At 39.7% G+C, this 13,809-nt stretch overlaps 1 protein-coding gene across 3 annotated transcripts in view; it reads left to right on the top strand.

Annotated features, from left to right (window-relative positions):
- The window catches only part of gpr155a (G protein-coupled receptor 155a), a 103,611-nt gene that overhangs the window by 78,816 nt on the left and 10,986 nt on the right, over positions 1–13,809 (top strand). For all 3 annotated transcript variants that reach the window (XM_067987575.1, XM_067987576.1, XM_067987577.1), the window contains 5 exons: positions 4,013–4,111; positions 4,570–4,703; positions 5,171–5,266; positions 5,396–5,460; positions 9,190–9,327. In XM_067987575.1, coding sequence (XP_067843676.1) covers positions 4,013–4,111; positions 4,570–4,703; positions 5,171–5,266; positions 5,396–5,460; positions 9,190–9,327 — 532 coding nt within the window. The remainder of the gene's footprint in view (positions 1–4,012; positions 4,112–4,569; positions 4,704–5,170; positions 5,267–5,395; positions 5,461–9,189; positions 9,328–13,809) is intronic.

Below are 13,809 nucleotides of genomic sequence, written 5' to 3'. Positions count from 1 at the left end.
AAAAATGAGATGTACGTCAATGCACAGTGGAAATTTTTCAACTTTTGGGAAGAGAGGAGAGAAATTGAAAGGATTTAGTCTTGGACTGTGCTCCAGTCAAAAGCATTTGAGACTTGTAAAGACTCTTCCCTGTAAAGATCCATAATTTAGACTCTGAACATCACATGATGTTGAAGGTGATTGTCTTCCTTGGAGGATTCAATAGTTTCTTGTCTCTGTTTTATTAATTCTGCTGAACTTTACCCTCTTCCTCCTAAGCAACAAATTGGCAATCCTACATCCTCTGCCTCGTCCGTAGGATCTCACTGCAGTGACATAAAGACTTACTGCACAGTCTCCTACTTCAATTTATTCCTCCCCAGTACCTCCAGAGTTGTGAAACTCCTCATCTTTCTTAGTCCTTCTTAACTCCTATAAAACCAAAGCTTGATGCCACCGAATCTAGTGTTACTTAAGAAATAGGAGCAGGAGTAGGCCATACGGCCCCTCGAGCCTGCTCCGCCATTCAATCAGATCATGGCTGATCTTCAACCTCAATTCCACTTTACTACCCGATCCCCATATCCCTTGATTCCCCTAGAGTCCAAAAATCCATCTGTCTCAGCCTTGAATATATTCAACGACTCAGCATCCACAGCCCTCCGGGGTAGAGAATTCCAAAGATTCACAGCCCTCTGAGTGAAGAAATTCCTCCTGATCTCAGTCTTAAATGGTCGACCCCTTATCCTGCAACTATGGCCTCTAGTTCTAGGTTCCCCAGCCAGGGGAAGCAACCTCTCAGCGTCTACCCCTCAGAATCTTATATGTTTCAATGAGATCACCTCTCATTCTTCTAAACTCCAGAGAGTATAGGCTCATTCTACTCAACCTCTCCTCATAGGTCAACCCTCTCATCCCAGAAATTAATCTAATGAATCTCCGTTGCACCGGATAAGGAGACCAAAACTGTACGCAGTACTCCAGGTGAGGTCTCACCACAGCCCTGTACAATTGTAACAAGACTTCCTTACTCTTGGACTGCAGCCACCTAGCAGTAAAGGCCAACATGCCATTCGCCTTCCTAATTGCCTGCTGTACCTGCATGCTAACTTTTTGTGTTTCTTGTACCAGGACACCCAAGTCTCTCTGGACACCAACATTTAATAGTTTCTCACCATTTTAAAAAAAAATCTGTTTTTCTACTCTTCCTACCAAAGTGAATAACTTCACATTTCCCCACATTATACTCCATCTGCCACCTTCTTGCCCATTCACTTAACCTGTCTATATCCCTTTGCAGACTCTCTGTCCTCCTCACTGCTTCTTTCCCACCTAGCTTTGTATCATCAGCAAACTTGGATACATTACACTCAGTCCCTTCATCGAAGTCATTAATATAGATTGTAAATAGCTGAGGCCCAAGCACCGATCCTTGCAGTACCTCACTAGTTACAGCCTGCCAACCTGAAAATGACTTGTTTTTCCCTACTCTCTGTTTTCTGTCCGTTAACCAATCCTCTGTCCATGCTAATATATCACCCCCAGCCCCATGAGCCCTTATCTTGCGTAAAGACCTTTTAAGTGGCACCTTATCGAATGCCTTTTGAAAATCCAAATATACTACATCCACTGGTTCCCCTTTATCTACCCTGCTAGTTACATCCTCAAAAATCTAATACATTTTTCAAACGCAATTTCCCTTTCATAAAACCATGTTGACTCTGCCTGATCATATTATGATGTTCTAAGTGCCCTCTTACCACTTCCTTAATAATGGATACCTGTATTTTCCCGATGACTGATGTCAGGCTAACTGGCCTGTAGTTCCCTGTTTTCGCTCTGCCTCCTTTCTTGAATAGCACGGTTACGTTTGCTACCTTCCAATCCGCGAGGACGTTACTAGAATCTATTGAAGCGCTCTAGATTGGTTCAGTACAGTGTTCCAGTCCTAAACAATACTTGACTCAGCTCTGCCCGAATTACCATTATGCTCCTTCTCTCTACCCTCCTCCTTTTGTGTTGGACTTCCCTCCCAGCCCACCCCAAACTTGTTCCTAATTACTGAATTAACTTGGCTGCTGTGTAAAGAGTGAATCACTGTGAAATGACAACTTCAGCTCAATTCCCCAATGTTGTGTTACTGCAGATATTTGTTTCTTAGCTAAGAACAGCCAATCCTTTTAGGAGATAAAACATTGACTAATTTTATTGCCCCTCAGCTCTCTGGCAAAAGTACCAGTTTAAAAGTTATTGCTGTATTTTGATGAAGCAGAATTCTGTCCGCAGTTTGCAAGCTTGTTCTTTGTTTAGATAAGTGATTTTCACAGGGTCAAGCCGTGTCCCTATAGGTTCCTGAAAAGTATGGTTAGACAGTAAGAGTGACTGTAAAAGGTCTGCATACTTGCACTTTAAATTAATAGCCTTATAATTTTCAAATAATATGAGACTGAAGTTTGCTACCTAATAACGAGAGGAATAAATTATAAAATGCATCCTATTTAAGTACCCAGAATTTCAGACCTTACTAAAAGTTAGGAAGAAAGACTAACAGAGAGAGAGAGATTTAACGAGAAGTGGAAATAAATCCATACCTAACCCCTATTGCTTGTCCAGGCACTCTTCATCCAGTTTTGAACTGAGTGAAATTTGAAAGAATGCCCGTTCTTAACAATTTCTACTTTAAGGGCTGAACTAATAGTTCTTGATTTACCTCATCTCTTTTTACACTTTTCAACTTTAATGTTCTGTGCTATGGTCTTGGCTCTTTATTTTTGTTTCTCAATTTGAAAAAAATGAATCTGTTATTTCACCACCTTCTGCAGTGAAAGGAAACAGTGGTTTGAAAACTGAAGCATGCATAGGGGGTGTCTAGTTTTTTAAAAAAAAATAGTGGCCTCTGCCCAGTTAACTGATCTGAGCCATCAGTGTCCTTGGACTAGGGATGAGGGAAAAAAATCAGCCAGAGTTTCTTGCTTCTAATTGCCTTCCAGTGACCCTTGCTGGAAAGTGCCTATGTGTGGGCATTTGTTAAGTACCAATTGGGCATCGCATTGGGTGAATACAAATCAAGCTCAGCTGTAATGTCCTTCGTGTTTAAGTAGCCTGCTGACGCATGCTGTCTAGAAGGAAGAAAGCAAGCTTTCTGGGCTCACACCTAAGGAGTGATCACTTGGGCATGATGCCAGAGAGCTGCCAGCCCTCAGATAACCAAACCCCAACAAGTAGTCCATACCTAATGAATATGAGTGGCAGAAAATTAAGAGAAATTATTATTACATTTTAAGTCGACAAAAACATCGAGGCTCTTGTAATCACCATTTCAAGTAGCTTTGGCACTTATGAGCTTTTCAGATGTTTGCATTTTTATGTAAAAGCAATGGGAATGTTGAATTTTTTCAATAAATGTTTTCTTTTAACTTCCATATTCTTAGTTTAACTGAAAAAACAGAAAATGCTGGTAATGATTTTTATTTCTGACTTCAAGCATTTGCACTTTAAAAATGAAAAGAAATATTGAGTTTGTTGTTTCATTAACCTTTCAACTGCTCCTGTTTTTGACTTAATTGAATTGAGTTTTCTCACAAAATATAAGTGTTTTGATATGGCTAGAAACATGTACTGCAGTTTTTCTTTTCAGGATTTAGTAGTGTGTAGAGTCTGACCATTTTTTTAAGATTGCCATTTGTCTGCATTAATATTATTCTGTTAGGTGGGTTAGAACAATTTGAACAAAGTGATTTTAAGATTCACTTTTCTCTAATTTTGTGCCGTGTTACATTTGGTGCTTTAAAAAAAAATCTGCATTTTTGAAAGAATGGGCCATCTGAAAAGATTAGATATGTGCTGAAAATTTCTGGTATAACACTTCTGGAGGACTTCAGACTGTAATACTTGAAGTCTAAAACTCAATGCAGTATGTATTGAGTTTGAAATGTTTCAGTGCTTAAAAATTCCACATATAAAAGTCTTAATTTGTTGTGGACATTGTTAAATATGAAAACTGATGTTTAATGTGCTCCTTCTTTACTAACAGAAATCTGTGCATGTCAAACAGAAAATCAAGGCGAATTCTGTTGCACCAGCCAGCAAGCTCTGAATAATGATGGAAGTATGAATGATGCATTATTGTGTGGTATGTTTATTAAAACAATATTGATTGGCTAGTGAAGTGCTCAGTTTTAATAACTTAAATGTTTTGATGGCTAAAAGCAGTACAAAATATATGATGAATACTGCAGGATTTCTATGCACACAAACCTAGAAATCCCAACTTATGTAGCTAAACATTATAATATGGTATTTAACAAGGAGTTAGTAATTTGGCAAAAATGTAAATATGGTTTAAAGTTTAAACAGACTGTATTCCTCCCAGCACAACCTGTAGTTCTGTTTGTGCACTCTTGATTTTTGAGTTAAAGCAATTGCATTTCTGAACCAGGGACTAATGCAGTAATAGTGTTTTTGTTCAGTAGGCTTGTTTGCTGCGTGTCTGACATTGATAGGTATTTCTTTCCTGCAATCACCAAAACTCAAAATAATAACTTCGTAGTTCCTGTATCTACAATATGTTACCTATGATGTGTTTTGCAGCAGGACGATGCACAACACTGTGCAAAGCTGAAAACTGCATGTTGACACAAGAGGAGCAACATTTACAGAATACAGATCCACAGCTGGCCAGGCACGTGCTGCTGTGTCTACTTCTCATTGTAGGCTTGTTCGCTGTAAGTCTGACATTAAAATGAATTTCTTCCTTGTAATGACCACTTTAATCAAAGAACAAAAAATAACATTTTGTTTTTCACCAATACTATTTACTTTTTTTCCAGCTATTATTTTCCCTCCCCTTCTTTCCTGAAGGTGGTGTTTTCTTCTTGATTCTACAGGCACTGCTCACCCTCTAGTAGTGCTCCCAAAGAGGCTGTAATTCAAATATGAGCCTTGACAGTGAATTTCAGCAGACTCCTGGGGAGGGGGTTCACAACTGAGTTGTTTTTTCTCCCTGTGCTGCTGCTGTTACAGTTGATCAATGGCAGTTGCCACTAAACAATATTGTGGGAAGTCTTTGCCTAGAATGTTATCTGTTCTATATTCGCCATTTTCACTGGGGGCGTACAACAGTGTAAGCACTTGCATTAGTTGTATAAGTAGCAGTTTGATTTATTCCTGATTGCTGTTCATCATTTTTCAGAATGTATCCAGTTGTTTGTGGTGGTTGTTTAACCATGAACCAGGTCGTCTTTACGTTGAGCTGCAGTTCTTCTGCATAATCTTTAATTTTGGTCAGGTTTGTGTTCCTAACATGGCTGCTCTTTATATGACAGAGTGTTTTGATATTTCAACAATAAAATTTAATGCCAAATGTCAATTTAAGTATTATGGTAAATAATAAATCTACTTTTCTCTTTCCTTTCAGGGTTTTATTTCTTTTGGCATATTTGGACTTGATAAACATTTAATCATTCTTCCATGTAAAAAGAGGTAAATAATTTTATTTCATACAGCAAAACAGCACCTTCCTCTGACTCTTCACTCAAAAGAAGTGGCAATTAAATAGCTCTAGCAATTTGCATTAGACTAGCAAGCTGAGGATTTGAATTAGAAATCCTGGTACTAACCATCATTGCAACTTATCACAGTTGCCCAAGTACTGCCTGTCTTGGCTGTGTTCCTGATGGGAAACTTCAGTAGTTAAGAACTCTTAACAGAGAAGGGAGGGGGAAAACTGGCCTAATCTGCCTTGTGCTGCAGAAGAAACATGGAATCATTAGAATGGTTACAGCACAGAAGGAGACCATTCGGTCAGTCGAGCCCGTGCCGGCTCTCTGCAAGAGCAGTCCAGTTACTCCCCCGCCCTTTCCCCGTAGCCCTGCAAATTTTTTCCCTTAAGTACTTATCCAATTCCCTTTTGAAAGTCATGATTGAATCTCCCCCTTTCAGGCAGTGCATTCCAGATCATAACCACTCACTGCGTTTAAAAAAAAAAATGTTTTTCCTCATATTGCCCTTGGTTCTTTTGCCAATCACCTTAAATCTGTGTCCTCTGGTTCTTGACCCCTCCGCCAATGGGAACAGTTTCTCTTTATCTACTCAGTCTAGACCCGTCTTAATTTTGAGCACCTCTATCAAATCTCCCCTCAACCTTCTCTGCTGTAAGGAGAACAACCCTAGTTATCCACGTGACTGAAGTCCCTTATCCCTGGAACCATTCTAGTAAATCTTTTCTGCACCCTCTCCAAGGCCTTCACATCCTTCCTAAAGTGCATTGCCCATGATTGGATACAATACTCCAGATGTGGCCGAACCAGTGTTTTATAAAGGTTCATCATAACTTCCTTGCTTTTGTACTCTGTGCCTCTATTTATAAAGCCCAGGATCCTGTATGCTTTTTTAACCACTTTCTCAACCTGCCCTGCCACCTTCAACAATTTGTGCACATATACCCCCAGATTTCCCTGTTCCTGTGCCCCTTTTAGAATTGTACCCTTTAGTTTATTTTACCTCTCCTTATTCTTCCTACCAAAATATATCACTGCACTTTTCTGCGTTAAATTTCATCTGTCATTTGTCTGCCCATTCCACCAGCCTGTCTATATCCCCTTGAAGTCTATCACTATCCTCCTCACTGTTCACTACACTTCGTTTTGTCATCTGCAGATTTTGAAATTGTGCCTTGTACACCCAAGTCCATGTCATTAATATATATCAAGAAAAGCAGTGGTCGTAGTATGACCCTTGAGGAACTCCACTGTATACCTTCCTCCAATCCGAAAAACAACCGTTCACCACTAGCCAATTTTGTATCCATGCTGCCACTGCCCCTTCTATTCCTTGGGCTTCAATTTTGCTGACACCCCTATTATGTGGCACTTTATCAAGTGCCTTTTGGAAGTCCATATACACAACAGCAGTCGCATTGCCCTCATCAACCCTCTCTGTTACCTCTTCAGAAAACTCATTCAAGTTAGTTAAGCACAATTTGCCTTTAACATATCCGTGCTGGCTTTCCCTAATCAATCCACACTTGTCCAAGTGACTGTTAATTTTGTCCCGGATTATCGTTACTAAAAATTTTCCCACCACTGAAGTTAAAGTGACTGGCCCGTAGTTGCTGGGTTTATCCTTGCACCTTTTATTGAACAAGAGTATAACATTTGCAATTTTCCAGCCCTCTGGCATCACCCCCATATCTAAGGATGATTGGAAATTTATGGCCAGTACCTCCACAATTTCCACCCTTACTTCCCTCAGCAACCTAGGATGCAACCTGGTGACTTATCTACTTTAAGTACAGCCAGCCTTTCTAGTACCTCCTCTTTATCAATTTTTAGCCCATCCAGTATCTCAACTATCTCTTCTTTTACTGTGACTTGGGCAGCATCTTCTTCCTTGGTAAAGCCAGATGCAAAATACTCATTTAGTACCTGAGCCATGCCCTCTGCCTCCATACGTAGGACTCCTTTTTGGTCCCTAACCGGGCCCCATCCCTCTTCTTACTACCCGTTTACTATTTATATGCCTATAGAAGACTTTTGGATTCCCTTTTATGTTAGTTGCCAGTCTGTTTTCATACTCTCTCTTAGTCCCTCTTATTTCCTTTTTCACTTCCCCTCTGAACTTTCTATATTCGGCCTGGTTCTTGCTTGTATTATCAACTTGACATCTGTCGTACGCCCCCTTTCTCTGCTTCATCTTACTCTCTATCTCTTTCGTCATCCAGGGAGCTCTGGCTTTAGTTGCCCTTCCTTTTCCCCCTCGTGGGAATGTACCTAGACTGTACCCAAAGCATCACCTCTTTAAAGGCTGCCCATTGTTCGATTAGAGTTTTGCCTGCCAATCTTTGATACTATTTTACCCGGGCCAGATCTGTTCTCAACTTGACCCGCCTCCAATTAAGTATTTTTACTCGAGTGCTTCTTGTCCTTTTCCATAACTAATCTAAACCTTATGTTACTATGATCACTGCTCCCTAAATGTTCCCCCACTGACACTTGCTCCACTTGACCCACCTCATTCCCCAGAACCAAATCCAGCAATGCCTCCTTCCTCGTTGATCTGAATTTATAATGCTCTTGCACCTCTCCGTAATTTCCCTGCAAATTTGCTCCTCTATATCCTTCCCATTAGTTGGTGGCCTATAGAATACACCCAGTAGTGTAATGGCACCTCTGTTGTTTCTTAACTCTAACCAAATAGATTCTGTCCTTGACCCTTCCAGGACATCCTCTCTTTCCAGTACTGCAATATTCTCCTTAATAAATACTGCCACCTCCCTTCCTTTCTTTCCTTCCCTACCTTTCCTGAACACCTCGTATCCAGGAATATTTAGTACCCAATCCTGCCGTTTTTTGAGCCAGGTCTCTGTTATCACCATGACATCATATTCCCGTTTGGCTATACTGCCGGTTTGTAATCGCATAATGTTATTAGTTGCAGTCATGAAGTTCACAGCCCATTCTCTAATACTCTTCTGGCTGAAGATGTGTTAACTTGGTTGATCAGTGGTAGCAGTGAAGGATGTAAAAAGGAAAAAATAAATAATATGTTGTGATGTCATAGAATTGCCACATTACCAAAAAGCCTTTGTCATGCAGCTGCCTTTGATGTTCTATCTAGCTATCTATCTAGCTACATCTATCTATCTATATGTCTACATTTATAATAGGAACTCCCTATGTAACTTGTCATGCTGTAATTACACCTGCCTGCAGTGCCTCCACTGGGGGATGGTGTAATTAAAGTGTAACAAGTTTACATAGACAGTTTCTGTTATAAATATGAATATAGGAATTTATAATGGATAACATTGACAGGAAATGTGTACTGTGATACATCAGGTTATGCATCGTATTATATTGATATAATATCTTATGTAAACTATTAGCGTAGAACAGTATATTCCCGTGACTTTGATGCATGTTACAATGGTAGGATGTCGGTTCACACTGTCATTACCCCATGGTGAACCTTTTGTTTTGCTGTACTTTTGGAGAGCTGCTTTCACACAATTTTTCAGCAGCGTTGCTAGCAACCAGTGAGTGAATCATACGGTTGTCCTCTCCATGTGACTACCAGGATGGTAGAAGGCAAACTAGATGGACCTTGGTCTTTTCTCGTCTAGCAATTCCAATGTTCCACATAGGAGGGGAGGAAATTTTATATGAAATCTTTTGGCAGGTCGTCAGTTAATAATTCTTGTTAACCTGACAGGCTAGAATTCCTATGGCATGGAAGAGATTTTGGAGTACAGACTGACAATACAGTAACTGAGGACATAAGGATGACTTGCCAACAGTTTACTCAGTATCATAAGGATCAGTGTGCCAGAGACATTGTCAAAGAGAGGAGGTATGTGCTTCCATTAGCGTGACTAATGGGATTGTGCTCATGCAATCCTAGAAGTATTGACAATGCAATATATTTGCATATTTCATTTGCTTAGACTTTAATAGTTTTGTTTTAATTTGAAAAATACACTTTATTTGCTTTCTAATATTCCACTACTAATTCTTAAAGGCTGTGGCGTTGATATTATTCAAGTTCACTACATAATTGTTTCTGTAAAAGTTTGTTAATCAATATATTGTGTTTGGTTGTGATACAGCATATTAATGAGTGAACAGATAAGCTTTACGCAGGAAACTTTGAAATATATTAAAGTATTGAAAACAGTCATTTTAATTCAGTAGCATAATCCGCAATTCTGCTTAAAATTTGGGGATATATATAATATAATATGGAGTGATTCCAGGGATGAGGGACTTCAGTTACGTGGATAGACTAGAGAAGCTGGGGTTGTTCTCCTTAGAGCAGAGAAGGTTGAGAGGAGATTTGATAGAAGTGTTCAAAATCATTATGGGTTTAGATAAAGTAAATAAAGAGAAACTGCTTCCATTGGCGGAAGGGCAGAGAACCAGAGGACACAGATTTAAGGTGATTGGCAAAAGAACCAAAGGCAACATGAGGAAAACCCTTTTTATGCAGCGAGTTGTTATGACCTGGAATTTGCTGCCTGAAAGGGTGGAGGATGCAGATTCATTTGTGGCTTTCAAAAAGGAATTGGATAAATATTTGAAGGGAAAAAAATTGCGGGCCTACGGGGAAAGTGCGGTGGAATGGGATTAACTGGATTGCTCTTGCAAAGAGCTGGCACTGGCTCGATGGGCCAAATGGCCGCCTCCTGTGCTGTAATGATTCTATGGAGTATGTGTTGCACCTTTTTAACTACATTATCTCTGCAAAAAATTTCTTTCTGTGCTTACTAAAGCAATTTTCCTTTCTACAGATGTTTTTATGTAGACATTGCTTCACCTTCAGAAGTGGTGTGTGCAGTGTTTACTGTTTGGATGAATGATTTTGTTTTTTTTCTGGGTGAATGATTTGCACTATGCAGTGCTTACATAGAAGGTTACATTTCAAACCTTCAAACAAATTTGCAGCAGAAATAAGATACAAAATTCTTCTCATGGCTAATTTCAGCACAAAAAGAGATAAGTTTAAGTAGTATTGATATTCTCAGCTAATTTATCCATTTCATTTGGGTATCAGTGGCAGGTATGTTCAGTTTGGTTTCAGCAGTCTCCTAAGGACTGAGCAGCATTTCATTTTTGCTAAAATAACCAGACAGGTATTACAGTACCTCATCGAAAATTCATGAAGTGCAGGATAGAACTTTCTTCCGGTTGGAAATACTGAGATGAACTGGGATTATTGTTACATTAGTGCTACTGAAGCTGTGCAATCCCTACCACCCTATTTATTATGGCAAGCATATTCAGAGGTACCAATAGTGACGTACAATGAAAGTAAATAGTTGAATAAATGTTTTAGCTTGGTGAAGCATGAGATTATGGTGTTTCATCATTAAATTTGTAATTTCAGTAAGCCCTCGGGATAGTTTTCCTTCAAGTGTAAGGATAGTATCGGTAACTGATTTAATTGTTTTACAGAAAGTTGTGAATAGTTAATCATTGTATAGTGATAGAAAGTAAAATGCATTTCATTTGATCAATATATTTGAATTCATGATGAACTGCATTTTGATCACTTTTCTAAATACATTCTACAGAAACATTTTAAAAGATACAAATACCTTCAAAAATCATCAAGCTTTATTTTTCTGTTCAGTAGAAATTGTTCCTTACCTAAACTGCATATACAATGAGTAAATTATTGTGTTTTGAATTAGAATAAATCATTGTAGGAAATATTTTCCCTCCTAATTTCAGTAAGAATGCATTCCCCGAAAGTTATCTTCAATTTTTTTTGTTCTCTCCTGTATACATCACTGATACTAGATATGAGAGAAGCCTTTTCTCCATTATGCTGACTTTACCCAAACATTTTCTTTTGAACACCTAATCTACAAATTGCTCATCAGTTTTAGGTACTGTTTTCTGCTGCAAGCTATCAATGGCCTTCACTTAAAGCTGGCTTTATCTTGTGAGGTCTGTCAGCATCTGAGTAAAATGGCTGAGATGGATCACAGTGTGCAAAAAGCATTAACAAATGTAAGGGCATAATGACTGTTCTGAGTCCAGGCCTTGATCTATCTTCCACAGCAGTTTGTTTATTGCAGACAAACAAAGTCTGTGAGTTGGATTTGACTGGGGGAATTCTTGCTCTGGAAACAAAATTTCTGCAAAATTTTCTCCAATACTGTCCTCTACGAAGATTCTCTAGGGTCCTAGATAAAGCATTCTCTTTTTAGTTGAAATGCTGCTCCATCTAGAGCAGAGCAGCACATACTGGTTCCACGACTGGCCAGCATACTAGATTTGAAAATTGTGTTTTTTTTTTCCCGATGCTGATGGATTGGAGCACAACCAGCCCAAGAATTCGGTTTCTTCATTGATACAGGCATTTAACCTGGATACGTCCATTACAGTTTAGAATGGAGCTCATAATGGCTCAGCAACTGCTGAATGATTCCTTTACATCTGATCTCATCACTGGATCAAGGACCTTCAAGAGGACAAAGCTGAAAGATCAGTCTTGCTTCTAGGATCTAGAACCATGATTTAGGCATATACCTACATGCCAAATGGTTGAGACCCTGACAGTAAATCTCGGGAATTCATAATTGCAAAGGCTGTCCCCTTTATAGGCTATTTTGGCTAAAGGCTTGTTCTTGCATTTCCAGTTGAGCCTCCAGATCAGGCCCAAAACATGACTTGAATCCCTTGGCACTGGTGGCAACTCCAACTTCATTAACCCTATTGTGAGACTTTGTCAGAAATCTTATTAGCACAGTAGCCTCAAAAACATACACTCCCTGTCATCAAGGTGTGCTAGTAAATTCTGAATCAACAAAACATTCACAGTGAAGAAGTGTCAAATGCAGTATTTTGGCAGGCTGCCATTTTTGTTTCTGCTTTTTAAATCCAGCTACTATTGCTTTTCATTTATAATGCCTCTGATGAAGTTCATCAATAAACTGAGAAGAGCCAAGTCTTCTAATCAGTAGAGAAATGCATTTCAGACCAGACACTGGTGCAAAGAATTCACGGTGACTTCCTGTCTAGCATCTGAGGCAGACAGTGTTGTGACATATAATCTGAGCAAGGATCTTGTAAATCCCTCCTTCTCTTCCAAATTTATCTGACCATTCACACAGATGTGGTTGTAATCAAACGGGTTGGTCAGGTGTGGGGGGGTGTGGTGCTGGTGGGGATGAGCTTGTAGATCCACACGCTTTCTTCTAATTAGCAGGATTATTTAGAGATCGGGCAGGAGGGGCCAAGATATACGAACATACAAAAATGTCAGACAGAAAAAGATCAACTGGTCTATTTAGCCTGTCCCATACATTCGTGATGCCTCATGCTGCCCCAGAAACTAGACCAGGAGACCACATTGACCCTGTCTTATATTACAAGGTGTGTGACGGAAACTCTACCCCAGCCAGTAACAGGTCTAGCTCTTTCTTGAAGATATGCAGTGAACCAGTGCTGTTCATAAGTCCTGTTCCATGGTTCTACAGTTCTCTAGGAAAAGAAGAACTACCTAACATCCAACCTAGTTCTGGCCTTGTATAACTTGTAAGCATGACCCCTGGTCCCCCCTAACCTATGCAGTTGAATTAATTTGTCCACACAACACAATCCAGTCCCTTTATTATTATATAAACATTGATCAAATCTCCCGAGTCTGCACTTTTCTAAAGTATACAGACCAAGCTCTTTAAGCCTACCTGAGTAACTACGGTGTTTTAAACAGGGAATCAATCTTGTGACCCTTCTCTGTACTTTTTCCAAAGCCTTAATAACCCCCACCAGGTGAGGAGGCCTAAACAAGGTCTTGTACAAGGGCAAAATGGTATGTTTTGTAGTGAATTGTCTGTGAATGTAATCTGGTATCCTGTTTGCCTTAGATGCTTCTCAGCATTGGCCCATGAATCTTTAGAGTGGTGCGCTATAACGGATATGGTAGCATAGTCGTTATTTTACTGGACTAGTAATCCAGAGGCCTGGACTAATATTCCGGAGTCATGAGTTCAAATCCTGCCACGGCAGCTGGGGAATTTAAATTCAATTAATTAAATAAAAATCTGGAATTTAAAAAAAAACTAGTATCAGTAATGGGTGGCCATGAAACTACCGGATTGTCGTAAAAACCCATCTGGTTCACTAACGTCCTTTAGGGAAGGAAACCTGCTGTCCTTACGCGGTCTGGCCTATATGTGACTCCAGACCCACAGCAAATGTGGTTGATTCTTAATGGCCTAGCAAGCCACTCAGTTGTTCAAGAAGGCGGCTCACCACCATCTTATCAAGGGCAATTAGGGATGGGCAGTAAATGCTGGCTCTGCCAGCGATGCCCACATCCCAT

The sequence above is a fragment of the Heptranchias perlo genome, chromosome 7 (assembly GCF_035084215.1).
Source record: "Heptranchias perlo isolate sHepPer1 chromosome 7, sHepPer1.hap1, whole genome shotgun sequence".
NCBI classification, from domain to species: domain Eukaryota; kingdom Metazoa; phylum Chordata; class Chondrichthyes; order Hexanchiformes; family Hexanchidae; genus Heptranchias; species Heptranchias perlo.
The sequence above is the reverse complement of the archived record's forward strand: the minus strand, read 5'-3'. Positions and strand labels throughout refer to the sequence as shown.